At 37.9% G+C, this 15,929-nt stretch overlaps 1 protein-coding gene across 2 annotated transcripts; it reads right to left on the bottom strand.

Annotated features, from left to right (window-relative positions):
* Positions 1-1,997: 1,997 nt before the first annotated feature.
* LOC101405702 (solute carrier family 22 member 10) lies at positions 1,998-15,197 on the bottom strand. 2 transcript variants are annotated; one of them, XM_004437508.3, is made up of 10 exons: positions 14,790-15,197; positions 13,978-14,081; positions 8,922-9,076; positions 8,651-8,819; positions 8,215-8,338; positions 7,601-7,716; positions 5,509-5,723; positions 3,849-3,957; positions 3,166-3,369; positions 1,998-2,058 (listed from the first exon to the last, which is right to left on the bottom strand). In XM_004437508.3, exons 1-10 carry the CDS (start codon positions 15,189-15,191, stop codon positions 1,998-2,000), a joined length of 1,659 nt encoding a protein of 552 aa, XP_004437565.1. In that variant the 5' UTR covers positions 15,192-15,197. The 2 variants fall into 2 exon arrangements, with proteins under 2 accessions (XP_004437565.1, XP_087279353.1); XM_087423227.1 differs by lacking the exons at positions 8,651-8,819; positions 8,922-9,076 and having other exon boundaries at positions 14,790-15,191.
* Positions 15,198-15,929: the final 732 nt, after the last annotated feature.

Here is a 15,929-nt window from a genome sequence, read left to right on the forward strand (position 1 = left end):
GAAAAACCATATGTTCATCTCAATAAAATTGACAAAATCTATTGAAAAAGGCAAAAAGTTGTAGAACTGCAAAGTAGACATGGACAAAATGTTCTTTTACAGAGACCTAGTAATCTTTTGAATAGAAAAGTGAAAACCGTTGCACTCCTTCTTTGTTCTCCAGCACATAATTTTGGCATTGTATAAGATGCTGGAATCTTGATACCTCAGATGGAGAAGTTTTGATGTATATGCCCACAAAATAACTCTGGAAACTTGTCAACTTAGAGAATTGAACCCCCAAGTTAAAATCATGTAGACTTGTAGAAAAGTACAATGTGACATCCAAATTGCATTTGTAGACAACCTGATACTTCTGATTTTGTGCTTTTGTCTCATTAATTCTCTGTATCCACAGGAACAAGCCAAGTCCTTTGCATGTTATACATGCTCAATAAGTGTTTGTTGAACTAAAAATTGAATAAAATTCTTAATGTGATGCTAACCATTTTAATGTGCTTGATTTTTTATTATAGCATGCTTTCACCTTTATGAATTCCCACTGCAGTGTGCCTTCACTCACAATGGCAATTATTAGCACTTTTAAATCTGCTGTTTTGAAAATGACATCTTATATTTCAAAGTGGGTTTGAGTTAAATTTACTACTATATTTGAACAGATTTTCATGTATTAATTAACCATGTCATTTGGAATAAAATTTTTAATTTATAGTGACTTTATTAAATGCATATATATTTTGAAAATTGCTTACCCTGTTATTTGCCCTCAATTTTGATAATACCTTTACAATATTTTAAATGACATATGGTAATTATTTAAAATATGACGAGAGAAAAGTACAAAGAAAATGTAATAATCACTTAAAATTCCATCATTGAAAGGTCACTATTGTTATCATTTCAATGAATGTAACCAAAGAGCACATAATCTTTCTATTTGCCAGTGATATGATGTCAAAAGTATCAAGACACCAATCCAATCTCTGTCTTTATGTGTTTGTTTTTTGTTGTTATTATCTACTACTTAATGAAGGAAATCATACGGTATTAGTCCTTCTCCCTCTGACTTATTTTGCTTTGCATAATACCCTCAATGTCCATCCATGTTGTCACAAATGGCTGGATTTCATCACTTCTTATGGCTGAGTAGTATCCCATTGTGTATATATACTACATCTTCTTTATCCATTCGTCCCTTGATGGGCACTTAGGTCGCTTCCAAGTCTTTGCTATTGTGAATAACAGGGGAGGGGGGAGGGAGAAAGGATAATTCGGCACATGTGTGTGGTGATGGGTTGTAATTAGTATTTGGGTGGTGAACATGATGTAATCTATGCAGAAATAGAAGTATAATGATGTACACCTGAAATTTATGCAATGTTATAAACCAATGTTACTGCAATAAACAAAAAATTAAAAAAATAAAAATAAAGTCTCTACAAATAATAAAAAATAAAAAATAAGTAAAAAATAAAGTATCAAGACAAACACAAGTTGTCAACACAACCCTAAAATGGTTTAAATGAGCTTATATCAGAGATGACACTAGTTTCTAATTCATTCCCCCTCCCCCACAAATAGTCTCATTTATTAAGTGCATGTATATTGGTATCTGTTTCTGGATTTCTTTTGCTTTCTGGTTACATATTCTATATTGCTCTGATTTTTGCAGATTTATGATAGAGTTCATAATATTCTGCTTCACACATCAACCAGCTACATCCTAATTCCATGATTACCCTTGATTTCTGAGTCATCTTGTCTACTAATATTTATTGATAAATTTGAAATTTTTTCAACAACTTTCCAAAAATATTGGATTTTTCATAGAATTGCGTGTTCCCACAAATTATTTTAATTGCAAATTAGAGCCATATTGTAAAAGAGATTGAATTTTCCAGTGTACTATCTCGCTAGTTTATAGATTTAAAGGAAAACTTCTGGGTTTTTTTCTTTCATAGTTTTCTTTTCCTCACTGGTCTGCTCATGAGACCATGTTAAAATTTTGTCACTTTTATGTAGGAATCTTTTTCATTTACTTTTCTTGAGAATTTTCTGCTGGAGAAACAAAACAGAAACAACCAATCAGCAAACACTAAAAAAACAGAAAAGATAAAAATAAGTTTGTCTTTATCCATGCATACATACAAACTGATCTTCTAATCATCAGCTTTTTATAATCCAGTAAAATCCATGAGGGATTGACACTCATGCTGGAAAAGGCCTTGCTGCTTGGGCAGACCCAACAAAGCAATTTTTAAAGTTACGACTCTCATTGGTCTCTTTAGACTTCTGGTCAATGACACCTTTTGAAAGTCAAGAGGTGAACTGAAAATCTTAAGGGGACTGCCTATTTGTTTTGGGTTGAATTGTGTTCCCCCAAAATTCATATGTTGAATCTTAACTCTCAGTTTCTCAGAATGTGAGGTTACTATATTCAGAAATAGGGTTGTTGCAGATATAATTAGTTAAGATGAAGTCATACTGGAGTACAGTGGGCCTCGAATCCTATATGACTGGTGTGCTTATAAAATGGGGGAATTTGGACACAGAGGCATGCCAGGGAGAATGCCATGTGAAGACTGGAGTTCTGCTGCCACAAGCCAAGGAACTACCAGAAACTAGGAGAGAAGCCTGAACAGATACTTCCATAGAGCCTCCAGAGGGATCATGACCCTGCTGTCAACTTGAGCTCAGACTTCCAGGCTCCAGAACTGTGAGAAAATAAATTTCTGTCATTGAAGTAACTCAATTTGTGGAACTTTATTATGGAAGCCCTAGGAAACTAATATACCATTTGTATCATTTAAAAACACCTTTTATTAGTTTCTTATTTTCTCTATCCTCAATCTTTCCATTACTTGTGACAGCAAAATTGCCCAACTCTCACAGGCAACTAAACAAGATTTATTTCCTTTATTGTCTTTTCAAAGAGAGTCTTTAACTCTATGTGATCTTCAAAACATTATTCCTTCGTTAACTATCTCATTTCTTTCCCCTTCATATCCCAGGCTGTTATGGATCTGAGAATCATGAAATACCATCATGAATGTGTGTCTCTCATGAGGGCAGGTAGTATGCGCCATCACAATAGAGCTAATATTTATCTCTTCACCACTAAAACCAGCCCCTTCGTCCCAGGGGGTGGCTAGAAAGTTTACTCACCCTTTTTCCACATCCTGGATGATGTCAAGCAGAGGCTGATTCCTGGTTTCAGGTAGAAAAAGGACAACAAGACCACCAATGATGGGGGAGACTCCATAGATGATCCATGGCAAAGTGGAAAAATATACCGTGAGAATCATCAAGAGAGGAGCCAGTGCTGCCCCAATCCTACTAGCCACTATATCTAGTCCTGAAGCTCTTGCCCTGAGAGGTAAACGACAACACATAATAATCCAGTAAAAATCCACATACATAATTTGTGATATGTTATTTTGACTTGATTATGGAAGACAGTAGAACACAATTGTTAAATATATGGCCTTTGATGTTAAACGCTTGTTTCTGAGCATTGCTCTATGATTTTGTAGCTCTATTTGTTAGGTTCAAAGTGTACTAAGACTCATTCTTATCATTTTAAATCGAATGTTACATATTGTACTACACTGATGAGTAGTCCAAAAGATTAATGAGATGAGCATTGAAGTACTGCTTGGCACAGTGCGTGGCATCAAATCGGCTTTCAATAAACTTTGGCTATAGTTGTTGTTAGTATAACATTACCATTACTATTGCAATGATTGCTTTTATAATATAGAGGTCTTATTGTATTATTCCTGCAATAAATGTTGATTAGCTGGGAAAGTCCTGTTTTGGGCCCTGGAAGAGCATCCATAAACTCACACCTGAGGATGGTGGGGATGAGTTCAGCTGTGTGGACATAATTACTGGAGGTAGAGGCAGCAGAAGAGCCAATTCCCACGCTTGCCAAAGCCACACGCATGGTCTGCATTTCTGGAGAGAGGAAGACCAGTGAGACTAATAAATCTGGGCTGAAGGAATCAGCATCCATCAAATGTAGTCAGAAAAAAGACCATATAGGTTATTTGTACATTTGAAATATACTGTAAAAATTGTACAGTGACAGAGAGCATGGAGTTATGGATAAGCTGAGAAATTTAGAATTTGCAACTTGAGTGGTAAAAAGCACATAAAATTATCAGATTAATTGCAGAAAATCTCTCTGTGTATCTGAGATTTGCCAGGGGAGAATAAAAGGTGAGTCTGGAAGGAATTTACTTTTACCTATTCTGTGCAGTGCTTGTTATATCCTTATTGTAGAAGGTAGCATCATCATGTGGACAATTATGGAATCTAAGACTCAGCTCTAAACTTGAGGACCTTACAATCAAAATGCTCAATTGAAAATGACCAGCCATTCTGGTTGTCCTGGGAATCAGAGGGTTTTAGTGATGTGGGATTTTCATTGATCAAACCAGGAAAGTCCCAGGTAAACCTGGATGAGTCAGTCAACCTACTGTAGATACAACATTGTCATGGGATGGATATGACATGATAGAGTAATCAAAGGACAGGACTACTCTGCTAGTGGACAGGCTGAAGAGAGGCTAGATCTAGAAGAATGTTAGACACAAGGAACCAAGGATGGAAACTTCTATTTGGAAAAAAATTTCAGAATTAAGGAACCACTGAAGAGAAGTTTCAGATAGTCAGTTTTCTGCCCAACATAAAAAAGAAAGCTAATTATAGCTTTATAATATTGGAAAGGACTCTTTCGTAAGGGAGTAAGCCTGCATCATTAATGATATTCTGAGGAGCAGTCCACCTATCTGTAATGCTGTAAAGTACATTCCTGCATTGAGAGATAGATGAAACATAATGCCCACTGAGGTTCTCGTAATCAATACATATCATCATTCTATTAACTTATAAAGTAATCTAACAGGGAATGAACTAGGCTTTTAATCTGTTTACTTCCTTGTTCCCACTGTACATTCCTTCGCTACTTGAAAAAGGGGGATTCTTTTCATTTCCTGCAAGTCAAGAAGACTCCCATATGCAAAGGCTGCAGTCATGGTGACTTAACACCTCACTCACATGTGGATAGGTAGAGATTGGGAAATAGACTAGTTATCAAAGCTAGTAAGGAAGAGCCCAGACAGAGGGAGTGACCATATTGTGTCCTCACATGGGATATAATTGGAAGGCCTTGTTCCTCCATGCTTGTTATTAAAAATGTGAATAGCCAAAAAGCAAGTGATCAATTGCTGCCTGAGAGAAACTGTCAGGAAGAAATGGCACCAGTTTCCAGATACTTCCAGGATATGAAGAAGATAAATATATGTCTGAGCTGCCCCAAGCTGACCTTTGGCTCTTTTCCCAACAACTTATTAGCAGACTGTATCATAAACTCCCAGATTGGTTTTGGAGAATACTTAGCCCTTAATTGGGACCATTCTTTGCTTCAGACAATGGTGACAAATACAATCCCTAAAAGATGGGGAAAAGATACTTTCTTTCCCCAAAAATCCAATCTTCTCTCACCTTGGGGCACAAAAATGTTGACCAAAATGCAAAGTCCCTCCAGGAACATGAAAAGCATCTGGGTTATTCGACGGCCCATATGCTTCTGTGCTAAAAGTGCAACACATCGGGCTAAGGCAGACAGAACTCCAAAGACTACCTGGAACAGGAAAATATTGCTCCCAAAGTGCTGAAGATTGATAAAGATGCCATAAAATGTTATGATGTTGGTAAATCTGTAGTGAACAAAAGAGGAAAGACACATCCCATAAGATTTAGAGCCTACATGCTGCAGCTGATGATCATATTGACCCAGGCAATCAATGATCAATGTTACAGAATAAAGGCCCACTCTGATTTGTATAATACTTCATTTTAAGGTGATAATTTAAAGTTACCATAAATAATTGCATGACAATATATGAAAATGATACTCCTCCTGTCGTTCTTTAGTCTGAGTCCCTAGGAGTTACCAGTGACAGGGAAACATAACCTGACCCAATCACCAAACTGGATGGGGTATAGAAGTTGAGTATAGAAGGATTAAAACTTGGAAATTAGGGAAAGAATTTCTTTTCTGTAGGTTGTCAGTATGCTGGGAGTCTTCCCTCTTTTCCCCCAACCCCAACACTTTGAGAACTTTCCTTCTGCTCAAGTAGTGATTGAGGCTTCAAAGAGACTACTTGTGTCCCCTTGATTTGGAAGCACAGCATCCTGGGATCTGACTCAACTCGAGGGAACTTAAGGTTCATATCTGACTTCCTAGGGCTAAGAGAAAATGTAAGAATTCAGGCAGACAAACACGCACCAACTATACCATAGGAAATGGAATCAAAGGTTCCCACTGGGGATTTACAATTTACCCAGAAAGCATCTAAAGGAAATGAGTCCACTTCAATAATCTACACCACCCAGAGAGAGCTAGATTTCAACATTACAGCAGAAGAAACCACCATAGACCACAGCAATCTCCAGGCAGAAAGTCCTTTCTTGAACCTTATCTCTTCTTTTTCTTTCCACCCTGATTGTCTAGGATTCAGAAACCTGAGTCTGTGACCTAGTGAATAGGGGAAAGGTAAAAAGCACAATGCAGTTAAATGAAGAACAGTCTCCTAGGGTATGCCTAGGAAGAGGGAAACCAAACTGTACTATTCGATAGTTGCTTTCTTACGCTTGGCAATGGGTATATATTGTCCTGCATCCTTTTTTTTTTTTTTTTTTTTTTTTTTTGTAAGTCTTCAAAATTTCCCCTCCTGTCCCTATAAATGTAAGTACTTATATCCCCCAAGAGATAATGGACAAGATTTTCTACAGAAGCCCTTGTGCGAACACCCCAAGTTGGAAACAAACACACTTCCACTAACATCAAAGTACGTGAAGAAATTGTAGTGTATTCATCTAATGGAGTACTAAAACAGTGGGAGAAAACAACCTACTGCTACATAGAACAAAATGGATGAATCTTGTATGGATAAACTTGAGGAAAAGGGGCCTGTCACAGAACAATTTTATCATTTACATTATGTGAAGGTCAAGATCAGGCAACACTCCTCTTTGGTGATGGTGATCAGAACAGCTGTTAAATTTTATTTGGCCAGGGAGTGGGCAGTGAGGAGGGAATGAGAGTGGGGCAGTGGTGGTGGTGCTGGCTGTTGTCATAGGGGATACACGAGGGGACCTTCTGGGGAATTAGGAATTTTCTATCTTGATCAAGATGTTGGTTACATTTTACATGTTGAAATATTCATTGAGCTGTATATATTCACAAGCTCTTCACCTTACTGTTTCCAAGATTTGCTTCAATTAAAACTGAAAGAAAAAATGAAAATTAAATGCCAAAATGTATACTGAGAGGAAAGTTCTCAACATCAATCTCCAGTGAAGAGACTGATAGAGTGATATGACATAATTAACTTGTCATTGTATAATCAGTTCCATGTGAGTCTTTTTCTAACCCTTTGATGATCTCCAAACACAGCAATTATTTGGTGCGTTTTCCTCATCTTTTATCTCCAAATCAGCATCTCCTCCGTACAACATTGTTATAACCTTTGAAATAAATATATTCATATCTCCACTCCTTTAATGTTGTCATGCACTGTGTGAAGCCAACCTCAAAAAGAGCAGGATACAGGTCCTTTTACACAGGTTGGGTGTGCGGAACAGGTCAAACATAGTAGTTTTGGTCTTTGCTGCCTCCAGCTCCTCCTGCATGGTGGATCTCAAAACCTTCAACAACAACAACAAACATGTATCATTTGCCAGCATAGTGCCAGGCATTGTGGTGAGCACTGGCACCCAATAGGACACTGGAGATGTGTTCCCTTTTTTTGTAGTATAGAAAAAAAGATGTGTTCCCTTTTTTTCTAGAATATCACTTCTCTCAGATCATGTGAAGTAATATGAAGGAAGATGTAGGGAGTTAAGCGAGACTCCAGAAAATCATTCAGCACCAATGTTATTTTGAAAATGAGGACATAGGGGGATGCAGGGCACCCACGAGAGTGCATAGGTTATAGATTCAGATCAGGAAGTGAACTAAAGGAAGAAGTAGTTGCACAGCACTCAGAGCTTCTCCTATCTGAGATCCTCATGAGAGACAGGGAACTGAGCTTGCATTCTCAGCTAGCCGCCCTTGTTAGAGATGCGGTTTGTCTATCTCAATAAGGAGAAGGCAGATGTCAGTCTTCCCTCCAACCCAGTAACTGCCTTCCCTTTCTTGCTCACCTCCATGTTCACGGTTTCTTCAGCATTCTTCACTCCATTTCTGTGTGCAGCTTTTCTAAGTTCCTTTAAGCCCTCATCTGGTTTGAGGGTGATAATCAGCCACCGAGCAGACTCTGCCAGCCACCTGATGAAAGAAGAGCTCGCAAGTGCAGCCAACTCTCTCTTACTTATTTGTCACGTGATTATCGACTACAGAGGCTTTTTGCTTTCCATCTAATATCCCCTACTTGTTGGGTTAGGAATAGAAACTCATGTTCTATTATACAAATACTAGGAAAGTACGAGAATGACCACTCCAGATGAGAGTGAACAGATGAGAGATATGGGTTTTAGGTCCAGACAATAAGAAAGGACCCAGGGAATAAGAAAATCAATATGTCCTGAATCAATATTCATTTTCATCCCAGTGAGACAACATGAGAGACAAAGCTCATACCTTGAGGAGAGAAAGAAGACAAAGAATGGTACAGACACCACCAGCTGCAGGGTGCGCCACTCTCGAAAGACAAAAGCCAGTCCTCCTAGGGTTATCTGCCCCATACTAAAGGCCCAGCTCAGCAGTGTTATTACCATGGCTTTAGACTGAGACCTTGTCCACTCTACAACTGAAAGACAATCCAATTGGGATATTAATGTCAGATAAAGGTGAAATTTCAAGGTCAAATTCAAGACTTGGAATGTGGAGAAGATTAAAATTATTGACTTACTAAGTATACTGTTATTTGTGATGATGGCCGTGGAAGAACAACCTGACAAGAAGCGTAGTAAGCAGTAAATGATGAAGGTGGGAGCAAAGGCTGTGCAGGTCCCAGAGACGGCGAGCAGGAGCAAACTGTATCTGAGAATCAACTTTCGCCCAAATCTAAGAAACGGAGAGTCAGGTTAGATTACAGGAGCAATAACAATTTGTTGTAAAAACTTAAGAAAATGAAAGCATATTCTGAAATGTAGAGAATGTTTTAACAAGTGATTCTTTGGACCTGAAAGCTTGAAAACTCAAGAGCTAAATCAACAACAGAAATTTCCTCAAATGTAATGCTCACTGCTTGTAATACAGACTAACAATATCAAAGCTTCGTCATCCAATCAGCAGGAGGTCTCTCACACCAAGAGATACCATATAAAAGAGACTACATTGTTGGAAATTGTAATAGATCTTAAGCATGCATTGCACTAACATATGTATTTAGCATAATAGAGAGTCTGTATAGCGTGTAGAACACAAGAAAGCTAAATGTGTTCTTGGGTCTCTAGGACAGTACAGGCAAAGGCTGAACTGATGCAAAAGAAACATCAGTGGAACAATCATCAAAGTTGCTTAAGGGTTGTATAAGAGGCCCTCTTTGACAACAAAGAGGATTTATAAGCCCCAAGCAATGTGCTTTATCTGCAACAGAATATACGAGTGCCACAACCCAGAGAGAGGAAATTATAGAAAGTTCTCAGAGGAAAGAATTATGTAAGATGGAGAATGAAAGGGAAAGAAGATGAAGGACAAATAAGAAAGAGGGAATTCTGTGTTTCATTGGATGCCAAGAAAAGAAGGCCTTCCTGGAGACAACTTGGACTAAACAGGATGTGCTAATCTATATACCCAGTAATGAAAACAAATAGACAAATTCTGGGACTGGGGATTGCTCTGCGATATTTGAAATAGAATTCTAAAAACATTCAAATAATTCCCCAAAATGGCAGGAAGTGTTAGGAACAAAAACAATGCCTGAAAATCATAATCATCATCGTCATCATCAAGTAAATAATGTGGAAAACAAAAAGAAAATAATAAACTGAAACAAAACCATAACAATCACAGCAAAGTAATTGCTAATGGTTAAACACTATCAAATGATAGAGATTACCAGAAAGAGTTAAAAAAAAGAAGACTTAATTATATGCTGTCCACAATAGTACTTAAAATATAAGTTGAAAGTAAATTGACAGAAAAAGTATACAACTTGAATAGAAATAATAAGAAGCCTGGAGTCTTTATATTAATATCAAATAAAGTAAATTTGTAGCCAAATATACTTCCAGAAATAATAATGCTGAAAATGTCAAATGTATATGAACTCAATAAATCTTCAAAACACATGAAGCAAAAGTGACAGAATTAGATAGACAATTCACAATGATTGTTGAAGAGATTTTTGAATATTTTTATTGTGGTAAAATATATACAGTCATGCGTCGCTTAACACTGGGGATATGTTCTGAGAAATGTGTCATTAGGTGATTTTGTCATTGTGTGAACATCATAGAGTACACTTACACAAACCTAGATGGGATATTCTACTATACATCTCAGGTATAAGGTACTAAACTTATGGGACCGCCATCATATATGCGGTCTGTCCTCAACTGAAACATTGTTATCTGACACATGACTGTATAATAAAATATTTGCCATTTTTATCCTTTTTAGATGTACAATTCAGTAGTGAATTACATTCGTGTTATGCAACCATCACCATTATCTATTTCCAAAACATTTTCATCCCCTCCAAACATAAACTCTATCACTATTAAGCAATAACTCCCCATTCCTCTCTTCCCTCTTATCCTTCTGATAATCTCTAATCTACTTTCTGTCTCCATTAATTTGCCTATTCTAGATATTTCATATAAGGGAATGCATACAACATTTGTCCCTTTGTGTCTGGATTATTTCATTTAGCATAATTTTTTCAAGATTAATCCATGGTGTACCATGTACCAGAACTTTATTCTTTTTTCTGGATGAAGAATATTCCATCGTGTGTGTGTGTGTGTGTGTGTGTGTGTGTCTATGTATTAATGGATTAACAAAATATACATATCTATATATATATTTTGTTAATCCATTAATCTGTTGATGAATGCTTGGATTGTTTCACCTTCGGCTATTGTAAATAATGCTACAACAAACCTTGATGTACAATTAAGTCCCTATTTTCAATTTTTTAGAGTATGTACCTAGGAATGGAATTGCTGGTTCATATGGCAATTCTATGTTTAGTTTTTTAGTCTTAGTTTTTAGTACCACTTTACATTCCCACCATTAATGTACAAGGGTTTCAATTTCTCCACGTGCTCACCAACACTTGTTATTTCTGATTTCTTTTATTATAGCCATCCTAGTAGGTGTGGTTTCTCCTATTGTTTTGATTTGCATTTCCCTAATAACTGATGACGTTGAGGATCTTTTCATGTGCTTATTGGCCATTTGTATATCTTCTTTGTAGAAATATCTATTCAAGTCCCTTGCCAAATTTTTAATTGGTTTATCATTTTTTTGTTGAGTTTTAGGAGTTCTTTATATATTCTGGATATGAAACATTACCAGATATATGATTTGCAAATATTTTCACCCATTTGTAAGTTGTCTTTCCACTTTCTTGATAATGTTCTTTGATGCACAAATGTTTTAATTTTGATGAAGTCCAATTTACCTGTTTTTCTTATGTTGTTTGAGCTTTTGATGTCTAAGAATCCACTGAAAAATACAGGGTCATGAAGATTTACTTCTATGTTTTTTTTAGAGTTTTATGGTTTTAGCTCAGTTGGCTGCATGGTCTAATAGCACATTCCTGTTGCAGTTTTTCTGTTAAGTGAATAGGCCCCCAGTGTGGCTGGTTGCTAGGCTCAGGGGCTTACAATTGCTATAGGCTTCCGGCCTATAAGGCTCTTGTTAGCTCTATGAGGATTGCAGCTGGATGGGGCTGGCCCCAGGCATAGGAACACCCAATTGTTTTAGGCTTTGGAAGGTGGGGCTAATAGGGTGTGTGGCTGTTTGAGAAGCACAAGTCTTCTGCAGCTGACAAGCCCTGCTGCCCATAGGGCCACACACACAGTCAACACAGTCCTTCCCTGTGTGCATGCTCCAACCCTCTGAAGCAGACCCAGTCGCCCCAAGGCAGGGGCCCCACACCTCCACCAACACCCTATACTCTCCACATGCTCTTTGCACATGCCCTGCCCCACAGAGGTGGACCCACTCCCTAGGCTGAAGAGAATTATGGTCAACTAATTTTTGATAACGGAGTCAATAATACTAAATGGGGACAGGATAGTCTCTTTAGTAATGGTGTTGGAAAAACTGGATAATCACATACAGAAGAATGAAATTTGACCCCTATCTTACACCACTCACAAAAATTAACTCAAAATGGATTAAAGATTTAAACATTAGACCTGAAATCATAAAACTCCTAAAAGAAAACATGGGGAAAATCCTCCCAGACATTGGTCTGTATCCACTATTTTTTTGGATATAATAGCCATCCAAACCAGTGTGAGGTTAAATCTCATTGTGATTTGATTGGCATTTCCCTGATGATTAGTGATGTTAAGCACCTTTTCATATGTCTCTTGGCTATTTCTATGTCATCTTTGGAGAAATATCTATTGAGTTTCTTTGCCCATTTATTAAATCAGGTTATTTGTGTTTTTTTTAATTGGGTAGTACTTCCCTAATATTTTGAATATTAACCATTTATCAGATATATGGTTTGCAACTATTTTCTCCCATTGTGGTAGTTTCCTGTTAGTTGTGTAGATTGTTTCCTTTGCTGTAAACAAGTTTTTTAATTTGATGTAATCCCACTTGTCTATTTCTGCTTTCATCGGCTGTACTTTTGCTGCCAAAGCCAATGTACAGAAGCTTTTTACCTATGTTTAGTTGAAAATCTTTAGCTTAGCTATAAGTCTCCCTATTCTTCACCCAATTTTCCACTTTCATCTCCTGTCATAACCCTCTTCCACACACACACACACACACACACACACACACACACACATCTCCTCTCCTATGCCCATGTAAACTGATCAATTAGCATTTTATTGTGAATCATCGTAAAGGGCTTGGTCAGAAGACTGGTTGATACGAATAATGTGACTCTGAAATCTTTTATGAATTACATTTAGGGTGATACACTCAGAGTTCACAATTTTCAGCTGAAATATTCAATGATGTTAAGCTTATTGATGATAGAGGATACTTTAAGTTTTCCTTTTCCTTTATGGGAGACCTGAGTGTGTGACTGTCATAGTTTTCTGCCTACTTCAGGATGAAAACTGCTAGGCACCGCATACCCCAAACTTCTCATACCACAAATCATGACACTTGAGGTCTTTAGATTAATTACCTTATATGATTGCAAAAATTACCTCTAACAACCTTTTTTTTTTCACAAGATCTACCATCCAGATTATAACCACAATTATTTCTTAGTACAACTTCAGTGCCACCTCACTATGCATCCAGGTTTTATAGAAATGTCTACTCATTAAAATGGGGCAATCATGACCTGACCACCAATCTGGGAACCCACAAGCATTTAGCTCACTTAGTCCAAGAGGGACTTAACACAGAAGCCCTGGGGAAGGCCTACAAAGTTGTTCTCCATATCTGTGTCTTCAAATAAGCTGAACACACTGTCTTGCAGCACCTTCCTCTCCCTTCCCGTAGGTAACTCCTTCTTCTCTTTCTAAATAAAGTATTTTGTATAATGGTGCCTTTCCTCTAAACTCTGTTCTGAAAGGCCCCCAAGTCTTATGGAGCTGTCATTTCTGTGTTCTGTACAGAGAGCTATGTGGCAACAAAATGGCATTCATCACACTGACTCTAACTCTACATTTCCATCTCTAGCTCCCTGGGAACCAAGGCAACCCACAACAGTGTAAATTGCATACTGGAACTCAGTAAAGACTTCTTTATGAAAGAATTAATCATAAGCAGATGAAAACATCACAGAGTAAGGGCAACAGTGACCTGGGGACACTCACCTGTCTGAGAGAGGGCCACATATGAGGCTTCCCACCAGCATTCCAGCCATGAATAGGAACTGAACCACTGATTTCTGTGACTGGTAGTCACATACTAGGTCCCACTGGAAGAGAAGGAAACCAGCACAGAGGAGTTCACAGCAGCTTATAATCCCTCAGTGTTCACTCAGTCTAACACACCTCAGTGGACAGACTCTCCAGCCTGCTTTTACTACATTTACTGATCTGTATCATTCAAGTCTCAGCTTAAGCCTGGCATTCTCTTGAAATCCTCAATTAACTCTCCTAGGTTATATTAGGGCCAATCTTTATATTCACTCAGCACTCCATACCTTAGTGGTTCCCAATTTTTGCCACACATTGAAAACATTGAGGAGATTTTCTAAAAAATACTAATGCCTGAATTTCACACCTAGACTGAAACACACTCTGATTTGCCTCTCTCACAAGTAGTCGGGGCATGGAGATTTTTAAAAATTAATACAGATATTTCCAATTTGCAGCTAGGCCATGCGCAAGTGACCAAGAATAATTTTTCACACGTTATATCAAGTACCTACTTGTCTAATCAGTTTTCACACTTAATTTCAAGCTCTGTGATAGTAGAATTCATGTCTAATTTGTTGATTTCACTGACCTTAAATTCAGCGTAAGTGCTTGGCAGTTAAAAAGATAAGCAATCACTATTTGCTGAGAATGAAAGAAAGCTAACTATAGTATCTACACAGTAACTGCAGACTTGAACCATGTTTATTTACGTTATTCTAAACACCCAGACCATGTACTCACAAGAGGTAAATGGGACCTCTTACCTCAGTCACAATGGTGGAGGGAAAGGAGCTTCGGTCATACACCCAGCCATCCACACAGGGCTCCGTGACTAGGTCAGTCATGTTGGGGAAGGTCCCATTCAGATGAAGAAGCTGCCACTCAGGGTGGAGGAAGCGACGACATTTCTCTGGCTTCAAGTTTGAGTCGAGTGGGATGGAGATTCTCAGGAGGACATCAGGGCTGAGGATCCCAGTGTCATTATTAAAGACAGTGTCATTGTCAAGGATGTGGACCCAGCAACGATGACTAGGAATGGCTGCAGTGAAGTTCTCCAATAACAAATGACAGACTAGTATCATGCCAGAAGGAAGACCTAAAACCATCTGAAGGATCTGGAATTTCCCGAGGCCACCAACTCGATCCAGGAGCTCCTCAAAGGCCATTGAGCATGAACAGGTGATCCTCAAGAAGAGGCACAATAGCTTTATGGAGATAAGTTTAAAGGGAGAAAAAAGTTTCCTTTCATTAATTTAGGCTAAGTCTGTGTGAACTCACACCAGCTTCTCATCAATGGGTCCCACCCACCTCACTACTGCAACAGAGCAGTGGAAGCAGTATCTCTAGTCCTTTGGAATTGGGAGGTATTATTTTTTTAGTAACATCATAGAGAAAAGTATATACCAGAGACACTTCTAGCCGTTGACAATGAAATCTGTTTAAAGGTTTACTCTCTGAATGCACTTGTCTTCAGTGATTCTGTAAAGTTAGCATTGGACTTTGTACAAGGTCTCTAAATAATTAAAATAAGGCTGAGACACAGTCTTGAATCATTACCAGAAAACGGAATTTGAGAGATGCAAAAGTGAGCTGCTTTATGATTTTTTCTGTGGAAAGAACAGAAAGTGTTTTTCTGGTTTAGTGCTGAATTTAGATTAGAATAATTAATAAATAAAATCCTTTACTTTTAATTATAGCAAAGTGGAATGTGGTGCAATAACTACGTTTTAGAAACTGATATTATGTTTCACTTTAAATCATACCAGGAACTCACAGTAATTTTGAATTCCTTGACATGTAGATATGGGAGGAAAGCAGCGGTAAGCTCATATAAGAGTTTATTTTCTGAGGGAAGTCAAGATGGCGGCGTAGGCAGACTCTGAACTCACCTCCTCCCACGGACA

Source organism: Ceratotherium simum, chromosome 34 (genome assembly GCF_057802395.1).
Source record: "Ceratotherium simum simum isolate JZ-2026a chromosome 34, ASM5780239v1, whole genome shotgun sequence".
NCBI lineage: Eukaryota > Metazoa > Chordata > Mammalia > Perissodactyla > Rhinocerotidae > Ceratotherium > Ceratotherium simum.